The 16,862-nt window shown below is 31.9% G+C and overlaps 1 protein-coding gene and 1 long non-coding RNA gene across 2 annotated transcripts in view; one reads left to right on the top strand and one right to left on the bottom strand.

Annotated features, from left to right (window-relative positions):
• Positions 1-3,106: 3,106 nt before the first annotated feature.
• The window catches only part of LOC107447415 (uncharacterized), a 31,647-nt gene continuing 17,891 nt past the window's right edge, over positions 3,107-16,862 (bottom strand). Inside the window, exons 4-7 of the mRNA XM_043040883.3 lie at positions 15,024-15,115; positions 9,010-9,287; positions 6,326-6,480; positions 3,107-4,185 (exon numbers count right to left, since the gene is read on the bottom strand). Coding sequence (XP_042896817.2) covers positions 4,021-4,185; positions 6,326-6,480; positions 9,010-9,287; positions 15,024-15,115 — 690 coding nt within the window. The 3' untranslated portion in view covers positions 3,107-4,020. The remainder of the gene's footprint in view (positions 4,186-6,325; positions 6,481-9,009; positions 9,288-15,023; positions 15,116-16,862) is intronic.
• Positions 5,368-16,862, top strand: part of LOC110282957 (uncharacterized) — a 54,154-nt gene continuing 42,659 nt past the window's right edge. The window contains exon 1 of the long non-coding RNA XR_002376755.4: positions 5,368-5,448. This is a non-coding gene — a long non-coding RNA (uncharacterized LOC110282957). The remainder of the gene's footprint in view (positions 5,449-16,862) is intronic.

The raw sequence follows: 16,862 nt of genomic DNA, 5'->3' as shown, positions 1-16,862 counted from the left end.
CCAAAACATATCGGTAAATAAAAAATTTCCAATTTAAAAGAAACATTCATAAATGTAAAACATTTGAATCTAATTCTACCTGTATTGCTCTATGCAAGTGAAACATGGACAGGATCCTTAGAAATATTTTTGGCCCAGTACAGGAAAAAGGCTGTGTTGGCGAATCATATACAACTTTGAATTATATAGACTCTATGGACAGCCACAGATAGTGCAGGTCATCCGAAGCAATAGATTAAGATGGCTTGGCGATATCTAGAGAGGTCCAGAAAATAATGCAGTCTGAATCGCCACCTTTTAAAATCCTTCGGGATCTCGGGTTAGAGGAAGACCTGCAACTAACATAGATGGCTGGATGACACTGCTAAAGATCTAAAAGTATTAAAGATAAACAACTGGAAAAAAGTCGCCATGGACAAGGCGTTGGAGGCTACGTGTGGTTGAGACAGCCAAGGCCTGTAAGGGGCTGTCGTGCTGAATGAAGAAGAAAACATTTGAAACATCGAATTTATGGTTCATTGAGTTTGTGGTTCACAATATTACAATAAGTTTCATTGGGTATCAGTATCGTCTCAGTCAATTTGAATTTTACCAAGTATTCGCAATAAGAAAAATATCTCGTGTAACCTGCGAAAAAATTGTATATTTCTGTATTTAAATATATTAAATAAATTATGTTTTAAAGATATAGAATTATGTTTTAAGAATATTTAAAAATATATACTAAATTTTTTTAAAGTATTTTTGGGAGGAAAATTAATTATCAAGTGCGTCGCAAATTATATGTTATAATAAAAAACTGAGAAATTCATCATTTACAATGCTTGGTAAAAAAGCATTAGTTTCCAGAAAACGTTATAGCTAGATATTTAGAGTCAGTATAGAGTGTAAAGGGAAGTTTTTTTTTCTCCATATTTATAATTAATTATGATCTTGAAGCTCGTTAATAGTTTTACTGAGCTAAATAAATCACTAAGGGATAAATCATGATAAGGCGCAGTACTCAATAATTTTAGTTACATTTGCAAAATAAAATGAGAGAAAATGAATTTTCGTTAATATGTCGAATAGTTAAGAAAATTTTGCCGAATAGTGAAAACCTTTGTGGGGGTCACAGTGACCTCCCATCCCGGCGTCCCTGATAACATTACAAATTTTACTTCGATTCAATATAAAATTCAAAAATGTATATTACTAATGTAACTTCTATTGCAATTTTTTATTGCATTTATTGTTTTTGAATGAATGATATTTTTCATAAACAAATTTTTCAGTCAAGTTGTTGTCAGTTAGTAAAAAATAATTTTAAAAATTCCACATGAAAAGCAAACCACATTTAAAAACATCCTGTTTAATTTTAGTTAAATATTTGAAGAAGTTTGAAGGACTGGCGATTGTGAAATAATTCCTTCATTCATCAAAAGCTCAACAGTTCTGGATGGATCCTGGGTTTCACAAGAAGACGTGACCAGTCCTTCCTTCTGCGCGCCACAGCCATATGGAAGCAGTTCGCCCACCTCAATCTGGGTCTGCCTCTTCTTCTAACTTGTCTTCGCCAGAACGATTTTTCGTCGTCGTTTGATCAACATTCATTCTTAAAATGTGTCCGGCCAATTTCACACACTGAACCCTATGATACTTCAGAATGTCGGATTCTCTGAATAAAGTTCAGAGTGGGTTCTTCTCCAAACTTCGTTATCACAAAAGCCACCAAAAATGGAACGGCGAATCTTCCTCTCAAAAATTGTGAGAGTTCTCTCATCAGCCTGGGACAAGGTCCCCGTTTCAGGTGCATACTTGAGAACTGTCCTGATGAAACTTTAATAATTGAAATAAAACTGAGAGTTGGCGTGATTAGGTATCATGAGGGTACTTATTTACGTCGCACTAGTGCTGCACAATGGTATATTGGTAACGGTCTGGGAAACATCCCTGAGAATGATCTGAAGACATGCCATCGCAATTTTGATCCTCTGCATAGGGAATGACTCCCCTGCTTTGGTAGCCCGACGACCAGCGCGAAGTGGAGCAATTTACGGTCGAGCAGTTTAGCGAGGACCAATACCTGGTACCCTTGGTCCCTACGGAAGCTGATCAAAGTGGTCACCCACCCGTTTACTGACCACAACCAGTGATGCTTGACCTCGGTGTTCTACTGGGAACCGCGTCTTTACGATCAGTCCACTGCGGGACGTATTATGAGGTATTATATACTACCATCCACATGCGAAATTATCAATTCGTATCAAATAAAAATAACCAACTCAGAGTACATAGCCGATATCGGTATCCTTCTTTGCCTAGCGCTTACGGTGCTAAATCAAATCAAAACTCAGTGACAATAGTTTCTTTCTTTGAGAGCTTATACTTAACACACATTTCGATAAATACAAACACAGTTTAAGACATTAAATGGCAATTTTATTTAAAGTAATTAATTTAAGATTGCTTAAAGGTTTGTAAATATTGATTTAACGTTTAGTGCACTTCTAATTTCTCTCCTGATTCAGTCAAACAACATTAAAAAAATTATTAAACGAATAGAAAAAGTTTTCGTATGCTAAAAGTTTACTCCTTTGTGTTTATTTATTTATTAAAAGTTTCGTTGTGTTTGCATGATGTTGTGTCTTGTGAGTAACAAACGTGAGACTACAGCATGCTTAGTTTTTTTTAAACAGTTTATTTTTAAAAAAAGGATTATTAAGAAAAATCATTCACAACCTTATCATAATACAAAAGATTATTTAAATTACTTCCTAAGCACAGACTTTTGAATGAATTTCTAAATTCTAATTCTGCCCTGCAGAATAATTTTACAAGAACAGCATTTAATTTACATAAAATGAAACATGTTAGACAAAAAGACAAAATTTCATTATGAAATTGATTATATGTAGTGACAAACAACGCTGTTATTTGTATCTATATACAGTGAAATGTTTTGTAATTGCTCCAAACTTTATGGAAAGGATATAGATAACATGTCAAAACAAGCATTTTTTTTTTTTTATCAAAAAACGTATAATTATCTAAACTCAAAAAGAATTCGTAAAATTCCGTTATAATCTTAAATTGCTACATTTAAGTATAAAAATTACATTTTCCATTTCTTGCTGTTTGTCTAACACTAAAACAAGTGCATTGTCTTAAATATATACTTAGCAAAAGAAAGTGATATTTCAAATTCTTTCATCAGATTTCCATCTTAATCAGGTAAATTGTTTTGATTAAAAAATAATATTATAGAAAAATATGAATCTCAATAATACGAAAGCAAAAAATAATCCATACCAGCTTAGAGTCCCAATTAGGTACTTGCACTTTAAAAAGAAGACCACGGATACCCACACATGTGACCTATGACATCAGCGCTAGCTGATCGCTTATAAGCAAAATGGCTTGGTAAAAATGAGCCAAGTTTCTCCAAATAAGTTAAAATATTAATTAACTTGATGTTCTAATACAGTGCCGTCAGATTCATTATTTGTTTATGTATTTTATTGTAATCGTGATATATTTTTGTTTTGTGTACCTAGCAAGTACGATACATAATTAGTTTATTTATGTTCTACATGGCTTCTTGTCTGTCTTTGTGTTAAGTAAAAAATTGTATAGTGAAAGAATTGAAATCATTGTTAAGAATTTTTGTGTATGAATATAGAATGTATCATTTAATAAAATTGATGCTTGACGGGCTTGGTTCACTCGAAACAGAACAGAAAGGACAGTTACTAACGAAAGCGAATATCACGTTTCAGCAACCAATCCAATCAGGATTGATATAGCAACACTACGTCAATTACAGGTATCCCATTGTCCTTAAAACATTATGAATTTCTATTTAGTTCCGACTGCGCATGAGCATTTTTTGATAAAATAAATGCTCGTTTTGACATCTTTATATAAAATTTGTTACAACTCTTTAAATGTACACATGGTGTTCTGATAAGATGAAAGGTCGAAAATGAGTTGATCATGATGCAACTTGGTAAGCGATCCAGTACTTAATTTTCATCATCATCAGTTGTTAACACTTATAATTTGGTTCACCCATCCGATGTAAGAAGACACCTTGACGTAAACTCCAGGAACATCTTTTTTGCCGCATCCAAATCCCCATGATACAAGTCCTGTTAATTCGTGATAGCCTTCATTTTCACACGTTAAAGGTCCGCCACCATCGCCCTGAAACCAAATGTTTATACATTAGATTAAAATATAAAAGCTTTGAATTGCATAGGTATAAATTGCTGAATTTAAATGGTTATCCCGCCCAAGATACCCGAGAAATTTTAACTTCTAAGTAAAGTACAATTCCTTTTTTTTTAAATTTAAAAAGAAATTTTTTATTTAATCTCGAAGTGTATATATTGAGATTATGCATGACACATCACAAGTAGTAAGGGCTCTTTTCGAATCTGCTGCTACTAAATTTGCCAAATTCTTTCAGCCTGTGCCAAGGGGATCATAACATTTAAGAATTTTTATCTCCTAACCTAAAACTCCCATTTATTCCAAAGGGAATCATAACATTTGAAGTTATTTTTTATCTTCTTACCTAAAACTCTCCTTGGTTCCAAGGAGAATCACAGCATCTAAAGTTTTTTATCTTCTTGCCAAAAACTCCCATCAATTTCAAGAGGAATCATAACATTTACGATTTTTTTTTATCTTCTTACCTAAAACTCCCATTGATTCCAAAGAGAATCATTATCATAACAAAATTCTCATTGATTCAAATGGGGAATCATAACATTTAAGATTTTTTATCTTGTTACCTAAAACTCCCACTGAGTCCAAGGGGATCATAACATTATCTCCTTACCTAAAACTCCCATTCATACCAATGAGAGTCATAAAATTTAAGGTTTTCTCATTCATACCAATGAGAATCATAAAATTAAGGTCCAAAAACTGAAGTCAATTTCAAGGGGAATCATAAAAATTTCGATTTTTTTTTAATCTACTTACCTAAAACACCCATTGATTCCAAGGAGAATCATTAACATAATAAAATTCCCATTGATTGATTCCAAGGGGAATCAAAACACTTAAGGTTTTTTTTTAATCTTCTTACCAAACAATCTCATTGATTCCAAGGGTAATCGTAACACTTATATTTTTTCTTGTTGTTTTTTTTTTTAATTCTTTTTTCTTAAAACTCCCATTGATACCAAGGGGAATCATAACATTTTAGGTTCTTTATCAACTTAGATAAAACTCTTATTAATTCGAAGGAAGAATTGTAACAAAACAAAACAGTAATGTTTTTTTTTATCTCTTCGCCTAAAACTTCCATTGTTTCTAGATGGGCAACATTTTAATCTACAAACATTTCTTTAGTAATACATTTTCTCTTTTTAATAGTAGATGACTGCACTACTGTTGATGAATGAAATGATGCTTGTTTGAGTTTTGTCCAGACTTTGTTTTTTTAAAGCTTTTTAGGTAAGTAAGGATTTCAAATACTTTATTTTTTATTTATTTAAATATTCATAAATGGTATTTCATCAATTTGTAATAATTTTCCTTCTGGAAATGCAAGCGTTTTTATTTATTGTAAAATTATGATTCAGAATCGAATCAGTAGAAACTGAGTAGAATTCAACATTGCTGTTTGCTTCTTATGTTTTATGAAATTTGCTCATTAAAATCTTCGCACCGAAGAAAAAGGAAAATGCAAATTATGTATCAAGTATTCTGGATTAATGTGTGAAAATGCATTCTCAATTTCTGCCCAGCAATACTAAGAAAGGTTTAAAAACCTTTAATCTAAAATATATAAAAAAAATTATAAATATTACAATGCTTAATGATACAATACTGCCACTTCAGTAATGTTAAAAATCGGTTAAAATTTTTCTCAATTTCGTAAAACAGTCATAGGAAACAAGAATTTTGTTTCTTTTAACATCTAACTTCAAACGTAGTTATTAAATGTGTCAACAGATGGCGCCACAAACGGAAAACATTAAAAAATGATGATTTCTGATGCGGATGAACTATTCCAATTGCAATGTTTGTCTTGACGCTGCAAATGGAGGATTAACTTTTTAGTTTCTTGCGCGAAACGGTAGCAAGCTTTTAATCTATTTCACCTTTTCCTTTTTAAATGATTTCCCAAATCGTTAGTCATTTTTGGGACGCCTGACATTCGATACTTTTAATGTGTTTGCTGATCTAAAATCGAAAATTACGATAGCAATGCAATACACAATATAATACACAATACAATTACAATATAAACGAAATTCGCCTTTTCAAAATCATATCAATCAGTACTTATATGGGAAGCATTACAAATTATTTTTTGAGTTTCATTTACCTGGCAGGCATCATTGCCGCTTTCTCCGCCAGCACAGAAGCTACCTGTAGGTAAAATAAACCTCTTTTCGGTCACTTTATTTATTTGTTCAGTGCATAATTTTTCTTCCACTATTGGTAAAACAGCTTCTCTAATTTTAAGAGCTACGGGACCACCTAAAAGAAAAGAAACACTTTTAATATCATGAATACCTTTATTGACAGAAGTTTTGTCATAAACTATTATTAACTGTTAACAAAATAAAATCCTCAAGCCTTTTCTTTATCAAACCGCAAAACACTCTTTTTTAACGATGATAATGTCAATTATTTTTATAGTGTTTATTTAGAAGAAAAAAATTTGGTATTTTCTTCTTTTTTAAATATATAGCAGCATTTTCGCTAAATTTTAGTACTTTCTCATGGAGAAAAGGGTTACGTTATACTTTAAAAAATACCACAAATTCAGAATTTTTCTTTCAAAAAAAAAAAAAAACAGATTTAAAGTTAATATAAGCAGGTAAACAATCTAAATAATGGGAGCATTTTTAGAAGTCCAAACAAAGTTTTCAAATCAAGAATAAATCACGTTTGCACCTTCTTTCGAAGTGACCTTCAGTCACCATCTTGAATTTATTCAAGGAGTCAAAAGAGGGAGAGAGTTAAAAAATTACTAGTTAGGGGATTGTTTCAAACTTTATTTTTTGCCCCGAATCGAATTAAGCCAGTTCAAACCTATACGACTAATAATTTAGAAACCATTACGTGAAGTTATTAGGAGTAGCAGCTAAAGTTCTCCTCAGGGGAGAGGATAAACTTCACATGCCCATATTATTCGTAAATCAATATTACTTTTTTTTAAAAAAAATTCCTGCGTTATTCCTAATTAGTTCCGCATTCAACTACATGAAAAATGAAATTAGTTTTACGATGGAAGAAAAATTTTTCAAAAAAATGAGTCATCAACCGCAAAATATTAAAACCACCATCAAAGACATGACGAAGTTAAAATGGTTAAAACATGTCAGAAGTTTAACTTCGTATGGGGCTGTCCTCAATAGAAGTGAATCAAATAGAAGCCAGAAATGTGTAGTTAACTTCTCCAGAAATATCACATGAATATATTTTAGAATATTTTAAATTTATTTTTAATATATTTTAGAATATATTTAAAATATATTTAGTATATTTTAGTATACTCAAACTTTGTTATTTAAAATATATTTAATATATTGCCTTAGAACCTCCCTTCCTATTGCCAATCCCTTCTACCTTTCTACGTAGTATGTTTTTAAGGATGTAAATGATAAGGTTGGAGACCACAGCTCTAGATGACTACTGTACATTGTCATACATAGACATATACATATCTTGACATTGACATATTTAAGCATACATCTTTATAAAGTAAATGGAATTTTTTTTCAATATACGAAGTATGTCCTGAAAGTATAAGTACCAGTTTGGAAAAACTTGCATAAAATCAAAATTCATTTTTATATGAAAAAAAAAACGGAAACTTTTTTTTTAACATAGCTTAAACATTTTCAAAGCATTTTCCATACATAATTAAACTTGTCTATACTTTCTTCAAAGAAAGATGCCGTCAGAGGATGAGCAAATTTTTTTTTTACCTCATCATCGATTTGTGACAATCTCATGCAAACAGTCAATTGAAATTCGAGGAAACTCACCACAAAAGCATGTTCATAGTAAACTATCTGTTTCACAAATTTTCTCATTCACTCATGCAACTATCATTGACAACAAAAGGCTGACTATAGTTTGTCTATAGTAAGAACTTCCTTCGCCTCAAAGTCTAAGACCGTCTGTCAAAAAAACAGCGTTTTTTTTTTTTTTTTACCTCTCTCATGATTCCCTTTCTCTTGCCGAATCGAGCCAAAACCTGTCTTAAATATTCATCAAACAACTCTACTTGAAATAGTTAAACCTTGTAACCATATTCTCCGTCACTGCTCTAGACGCAAAGCGAAGGGAGTTCTTTCCATAGATAGATTATAGTCCATGCTTCGACATGAATAGGGGTGTACCCATCATTGAATTGTCTAACCCACTTTCATATTATTCGTCTCAATCATTACATATTAACCTAAATCTCTTTTAATCCACAATAAGGTCTTAGGATTCTTTACATTAAAAACCCAATTACATACATCATTTCAAAATCGGCGCAATTAGCAATCGTCTTAAACATTTCTTTCACTTACACATGAAAACGCTAATCTAGCTGAAATGACGTCACTAGATAGTTAATAGACAATGTGTACATCCACAGAATTGCGACACAACCTTTACAGTGGCGGTGGAACAAAGCGGTACTTACTTTCCGGACGTGCCTGATATAACAAATTTAATATCAGAATACAGCTATAATATATTCATTTCTGTTGTTGTTCTTGTTTACTACTATTTTGTTGTTGTTACATACTAGCAAGCCTGCTTGGTGAAACCGAGCAAATTTAAGGCACAGTGTGCGTTTCTTGTTTTTCAGTGGCGCCGTCTATGGCCAAGAATTCGACTATTCTTCTCATTTCTGAAATAAACTTATCAAAGTTGGCACAACTGTATCGCAGTTAAAGACATCGTTTCATCAAATTACTAATATAATTAAATTAAAAAAGTTTTTAACATAAAGCATTTTAATCCAAGTATTCTAATGAATTTGAATTCAATACAGTACTGTACCTTCATTCATGTAACCATATCCTGTTACAGTGCACCGTGTACCAGGGGGGCTTTCTGCATTTCTAGCCGGCAAACAGGCTAAGCACACGCTATCTTGAAGTTGAACAGGATTTTCCAGCCTCAATAGAGCAATGTCGTTGTCCAGTGTCTGCCCGTTATGGTTGTGGTGGATGTAAGATGTGGAAACCTTTTGTGTTTGAGCACCTGGAGTTCCATATTGACTTGCTAAATCGTAATCTCCTACTCGCACATAGATTGCATCACCATTGCGGACCAACCTTTATTAAAAAAAATAAATACATTTAAATCGAATTACACCAGGGAATACATTTTTTGTTGCATTTATACAAATACTTGGTTTCTTAATTCGGGTACTTCAAATCTGGAATTAGTTTTGTTCCTAAGGCTTTCGGTTTTTTTAAATGAGACTTTTAGTCTGTATTTCGTCGATATTTACAAGTTCAAAAACGTTATGTATGACAGTGGATTACTTAAATATTACGACTAATTTCTTGGGTAGTTAAAGCATATAATCAGGATTAAAATTGCATAGGAATCCATCTCTGGAAAAGTCGTCGCACGCCACTAGGTGTGCTTCAACTATTATAACCTATTTAGAAGCACACGAAGAAAAAGTTCGTAATAGTATAATACCTTTATCAGCGTATGACAACATTTCCGGGCATTATAGTTGCTTCGCAGTCTTAATCCTGATGATATGCCCTTCTTTTCTAGAAATTTGTCGAAACATTTATGCTACCCTCTGTTGTGTGTATAACATTTTTAAACTTTGCAACAAAAAAATTTCATAAAAATGTTAAAACGCTGAAAGAAAATTGTATCTTGGAGACAGTAACCGATCGCTGATTTCATCAAAAAGTATATAATCAAACATAAATCAATATAAATCAATCAACAAACAAAGTATAAATCAATCAAAAGTGTTAGATCTGTTAAAAAAATTTCCTGCAACAGAAAAAAAATTGTTCCCCCGTATTATTTTATATTAAAACATTTGAAATACGGAAACTAGTTTAAGATGCAAAAATTTCAGAGCAGCGTTGTAGGATTTGTGACGATTCAAGATGAATTATGTTTTGTACAAAACACACTTCTTTAACAGTTGCATGCCCACATTATTATCAATTGCATGCCCAATTTAAAAATTGAGAAACGCTTCAATATTTGTACTTTTTCACGTTTTCATATCCGATAGAGATGCATTAGTCCTGTTATGATGATGGGAATTACAAAATGTGACACATGCTGTAAATATGGGGTGTTTGGTCGAGGATAAGTGAAATACTTAGCCACTGTATGATTATATAAATGAAAATTTTACGGCAGCCAATTTTTATAGTAGCTAAAATGGAAATATGAATATCCAATTTTGAATGTATACCACTGGCATCGTCTTATAAAAATAACTTAGCTTTCTATTTTAAGTAGTTCTATACGAATTTTTCGAGTACTTTATTAAGACAGTTATTTTATTTAATGTATGCGGTACAAGTTATGCAATTTTAAAGTTGTATCCTATCCCATTTAATATAATTTGTGAATGATTTCGTGCTTAAGATGCATTAAAAGATTTATAGCTCTATTTTTTTTAAAAAAAAATAGGGAAACATAAGCATAATAAACAATAACAAACGAACAACTTCTTTACCAAATTTGTATTTCTGAGAGTTGTATAATAAAATTTCATAATTTTTTATAACCAAACATTTTTATTTCCTAATAACCAAATTTGTATTTTTGTATTTTGCGAGTTGTATAATAAAATTTTATATTTTTCAGAAAAAAACATTTTTATTTTTCAATAATCAAATTTGTCCCGCAGTGGACTGATCGTTAAAACACGATTCCCAGCAGATCACCGAAGTCAAGCATCACTGGCTGCGGTCAGTGTGCGGGTGGGTGACCACTTTGATCAGTCAGTGTAGGGACCGAGGGTGCGCGGTATTGGTGCTAGTTAAACTGTTCTACCGTAAAGTGTTCAACTTCGCTTGCAGGTCGTCGGGCTACCGAAGCGGGGGTGCCATCCTCTCTGCAGAGGATCCAAATTGTGATTGCATGTCTTCGGATCATCCTCAGGGATGTTTCCCAGACCGTCGCCAATAGTCCATTGTGCAGTCTAGTGCGACGTAAATGAACAACAACAATAACAATAACGAAATTTGTGTTTATTTTACCAAATATTATCCAAATCCATTTAAGATTAATTTGATAATGATTTCGTGCTTAAGATGCCTTACGAGGTTTATTTAGCACGACTTCTTTTTTAAGTAGGGAAACATAAACATAATAAACCATAACAGAAGAACAAATATTAGTTTTTTTTTTTAAGTAAATAAGTCATTTTAAAAGTCAATCAGATAAGTGATAATCAACACGCATTTGAAAAGCATTCTTAAAATGCTGAGGCTTAAACAAAACATTAGTGATCTAGACGATTTTTTAAATGCTTAAATATCGTGAGGAGAAATGATCTACTTTCTTTTTTCCTCGAGCAATAAGTTACGCTTAGCTTAAACTTGAAATAATGTATCTTTTACTATACAAATGATGTTATTTTCAAGATCAAATGTTTTAAAGTCGCAGAGGAATAGATCTGCCGTGGAGCTTTCTTCGTTTAATAGGCCATAAAGAATACATTTCCTCGAGACATCTGATGCATTAGTGCTTAAGTGAAAGGGCATTAGATAGCTTATTTTCCTCAATAGTAAGAAGATTATTTCAGTAGAAGTCACTGGGTGTACCATGCTATTGATACGGTAATCAGATAAGCTTTTTAAAAGATTTGATCGCTAATCGGTAGAAAACAATGTGCAAAAATAAGCTTTTAAAATGTTAATGCTGCCCCCACAGACATAAGTTCTCAAAATCGTAAACACTGAAAGATTGAGAAATGTATATCTTCTGCCAGAAACATTTCGGTAAATTTATCTGTAAAATAATCGGTAAAATAATATGTAAAAAAACGTATCACATTAATGTATTTGTAAATTATTTCTGCAAAATGCAAAAAAAAATACAAAAAAGATTTTAAAAAAATAATAAAATCTTGAGCTTGTTCACAGCAAAATTTTATATTTTTTGTCTTTATATTTTTTTAATTCTTTAGCACAGATGGGCCAACAGTGCCCCTTTTATAAACGAGTGCCCTCGTATGCCCTCGTATATTTTTTTAGGCGTTACAAGTAAAAAAATATTTTGGTATTTTTTTTTATTATAAAAACTCTAATAAATTAACTTTTAAAACGTAATCTTTAAAAAATTTTCAAAATTGAAAGATATTTTTAAATTTATGTTTATATATTTATATGTTTTCATGCAAATAATAAACTACATGTGTTTCAGTAATTGTTGGTTAGAGTATCGCTCAAGCTGTTTGTGTATGTCAGGGGTCGTGAATTCAATCCTGGCAGCAGAATTAATAAACGTTAAAAAGTATGTTAAATCTTAACTGTTGTAACTAATATTTCTCTCGTCAGTGTTTTGTAAAAATTGGAAAAGAGGAGTACCAGTTCAGATTCTGTCCTCGACAACATATCGGGGTCAATATTGCGTAGCTAAGCGCTATCATAATTTTCATTTCAAGCATCATATTTATATTTCTTATCTATATATATATATGTTATTCTATTGCGCAGTTATAATTTTTATTTCGTAACTCATTTATGTCATAATTTTGAAATGATATTCCGTATAATGACATTAAATGTCATGTAATAATTGAAGTATTTAGATCTTGACTTTAAAACTTTTTGCTTTGAAAACATTTAAAAATTCGTTAAACTAAGAGCTGAAATTCAAAATGCCACGAAATTACCGAAATCTACACTGTTATAATTTTTTTATTCTGAAATTACGATAAAATAACCGACAGCAATCTGCCCATCCGATTTACCTTAAGTTTACGGTTAGAAACATTTCTTTAACTTTACGGTTTTGAAGCCGTTTGCATCTGGTACTGTTAAATTCCTTGAGTACGAAACTTTACGGTTTTGTAACCATTTATTACTAACATAGTTCCTAAACCATGAAAATAAAACGTAAACGGACATTGGAGCTTCGTGGGTTCTGCGCCATTTATGTGTTAAAGATGGTTTCGCATTCTGATACTCTAGGGTCAAAGATTTAAGAGAGTAAAACACTAGAAACTTTTCATGTTTTGAAGGAATGGAAGAAATATTGTGGCATCAACACTAGGTTCCAAACCCCTGTTCAGCCGGTCATGAAATTGACCGATTAGCCCTCTCAGTTACTTTATATACCAGCTGCATGGAACAAAATAGCTTCATGAGGTAGGCCTAGCTGGCACGGATAGAATTATAGTTGTTGAACCGTAATAGGTAAAAATCATCAATAAACTTTTTTTCTCGCACCTAACAGTTTGAAAATTATCTTTTTTTAGGTAATTTGACTGTTTTGGTTAAATATTGTAAAATAGCAATTAAATAAATTGCTATTTAGCCATTTTTACCGAGAAACTTTTAACAGTGTAAAAATAACTATAGAAGTGTACAAATAAATGAGGAACTTAACAGGGGGGGAAAAACTATTTATAAAGAGTTTTTCTTTTTTTTCAGTTAAGTACTTACTATGTCTGAAGATAAGCAACAAAATCAATCACACTTTGTTTAAGTTTTGAATCAATTGTGGAGAAATTATAATTATTATTGCAGTTTCAAAATGGTTATCTCGCGGAGAGAAAAAATAATGCCATAAAAAAATAATCACAAGTGATTTATAATTTTTGTGTCTCATCCACGCTTATGTTAGCATCGAATGATTTAAGAAAATTTCCGACATATAGGGAATTTCGAATTGGTATTTAAATTATTAAAAGAAGAAAGCATGGTCAAATAGTCAGCCCTTATAGAAAAAAAATTTACAGCATTTTAACTAAGGGGATTGTTGTTAATATCTATGTTAATAAATACTGAGAGGTTTTGACATTATTGTGTTTCGATTATTGTGTTCGGAAGGTCTATTGTTGTGAACTTTTCTGTGTGCCAATTTCATCTCGAGAATGTAGTTCAGAGGCCTAAAATATAAAATTCAGACCACACAGGCGTATAACAGTAGCTAATTTTTTTATGTATTTTTAATTTATTAGCCTTAAAGCTGTGCAGAAGGAAAGAATGTCAAACCCCTCCTATATCTTGCTTTGTTTGCTGTTTGTAATTTGTCCCAATATGGTTCGGATATTAGAAAAAATTGAGTGGGGCGATCGGAAAAAAACTACGCAGTAGCCAATTGTGGGGCGAGCGAAAACGAAGCATTAATTTAACATCATATATTTTATTCTATAACCGTTGTTGAACAGCCGACCCAATTTTTTGGGATTACGACTGCTAATGTTCAACTCCGTAGCCTTGTAATTTTAAACCCAATCCAGAAGACAAGGGGAACTCCTGGATTAAGTATTGGGAGAAATTTGCTTTCATGGAGGACTTTTTCGATGGAACTAACTCGCAGTTGCCTTACATGGAGAGGAAGACCACGCGAACATCCTATGGTTAGTCTGACGCGAGGGGACTCGAACCCATGATCCGTCTACCACTGAGGATATTTTTTACGTCAGCGCTGTGGTCGGTGCTAGCTGGGTGCGGAATTCGAATCGACCAGCCTTTGCAGGGATTCGAACTCGGTTCACCTCATTGGAAGGAGAACGCTCTATCCCCTGAGCTATCACGGCTCTAGCCTCATATATATTTAAAATAAGATATAAAAAAGAAAGGCAAAAAAAGCTAGCGTCTTGAATAATGCTGGGGTGAAATGAGCGGTATGGAGGTTTGAACACAGCTTGTGAGAAGGGAGCAAATTGATGTATAAAAGCCCAGGTATTAAATGAAACTAAGTCAAAATGAGTGAGAGAAGTGAACTCAGATTGAGATCCTTGCTACAATCCTCGAAGGTGTCGAGCGAAAGCGAGAGGTGGCTGGGTTTACCAGTCAAGCTAAATACTTTTTTGAATTATATTTCAATATTAACAAATTACTTACACTGTAATGCAATGAGCAGCTGTAAGTACCCAACGACTGCCAATAAGTGCTCCTCCGCACAGATATTGATTTTTGGCATTGATTAAAGCAACCTAAAAAATTAAAAAAAAGTTTGAAATTGTTACAGGAAGAATTAAGAGGAATAAAACAAACTGTACTTGTATGTTCCTAAACTAAAGATAAATGACAAATTTCTAAGCAAACAATTTATATATAAGCAAACAATTAACAGTAGGGGAGAGTGGGGTCAATTGTAACAGGGTACGATTGTAACAGAGCAAAAATTTCGAGTATCGGGTTCTAGATTTGGTTCTTAGGTGGCGCACAAGGTGTATTTAATGAATCTACATGTACACCCCTGCTGGCAACCATTTCTAGGTACTTTTGAAAGAGTTATATCACAAAAGATATTTTCACGCTACGTAAGTAACTTTTTTGGTATTAGAATATTATATTGCAAAAAAGTAATTTTGTTTAAATAAATAAAAATTATTAACCGAATATGTAAGTGGACACCTTAATTAACATTTCAGAAAAAAAAGATTAGTTTAGTTAATTAACTAGCATTGTTTTTAACAAATGAAGCTGAAATGGCGTCTTGGGGACAATTGTAACAATAAGTAAAGGGACGATTGTAACAGCTGAAAATAAATAATCTTATGCTTACAAACCATTACTTAACTCTTTAAGAACCACCAATAGTTTCCTATACCATTTATATTATGTTGCATGTGCATTATTTTATTTGTCACCTTTCACAGCATAAATTAAAATTGTTAACCCCTTAAAGTTAAAAGTTTAACCCTTTAGGTCTCTGCTCATTATTATTTTTACTCCTAAAATATCACTACTATTTTGATCAATAAAAAAATATATCACCACTATGATAATATGTATAATTAACCATGTTTTAGATGAATTTATGAACTGTTACAATTGACCCCGTAAGTGGGGACAATTGTAACAAGTGCACGACTGTCGAAAATTGTTAATTACTAATATAATAACATTTAAAATAAGGTATTTATTTTTCTTTCTAGTAGAGAATAGTCTACTTTACTCGTCTGTCAATTAATACTGATAATATATTGGATATTTTGTTAGTTAAAAATAGTTAAGTAAAAAATGTTACAATTGACCCCACTCTCCCCTACTTAATTTTATAATAAATTGAATCAAACACATAGTTACAATGTGGAAAGCTATCAAATTAAAATTAACAAAATTCATTTAAAATATTTAATATAAATACAAAAATGGATGCAAATTAAAATGCAAAATAAAGTTTGTGTGGCTTTAATGCCCATACCATCGTTAATAAGAGGTATGGAAATTAATAAAATGCTTTAGAAAGTCATATATGGCTTCTAAATTTTGTTTGTCTCCTTACTTTTGGTATAAAATATAGAGAAATAAAAAGTTCATTTCCAAGAGTGCAAAAAAATGAAATAACATTACTTCCGAATCAATTTTTTCTTCTTTTATGAAGAAAATGAATTTTGACTTTAGCTTTCTTTGCTTAAAACAATAACAATAAACCTACGTTTTTACAGTCGCACGCAAAGTCAACGCATGTACAGTGTAGAAGGGAATAAGTAACAAGAACCAGTTTTGAGAAAAATAAAATTTTGGTTATATCACTATTTTCAGGGATCCAATTTCTGTGGTCATATCCATAAAATTATGGGATCCGACATGCTCAAATGTAGTTGAATCCGATATTGGTCATATAGTATAATCAAGTGTCTATGCTGCCCTATATGGGTAAGCAATACGGGCCTCATATAAATGAGTATGTTGTTCTTCAGTGTCTGGTATCTTCTAAAATTATACATAAGT

This window comes from Parasteatoda tepidariorum, chromosome 1 (genome assembly GCF_982258835.1).
Source record: "Parasteatoda tepidariorum strain Cologne lab strain chromosome 1, Ptep-v5.0, whole genome shotgun sequence".
Classification (NCBI taxonomy): Eukaryota; Metazoa; Arthropoda; class Arachnida; order Araneae; family Theridiidae; genus Parasteatoda; species Parasteatoda tepidariorum.
This window is presented reverse-complemented; position numbering and strand designations above follow the sequence as displayed.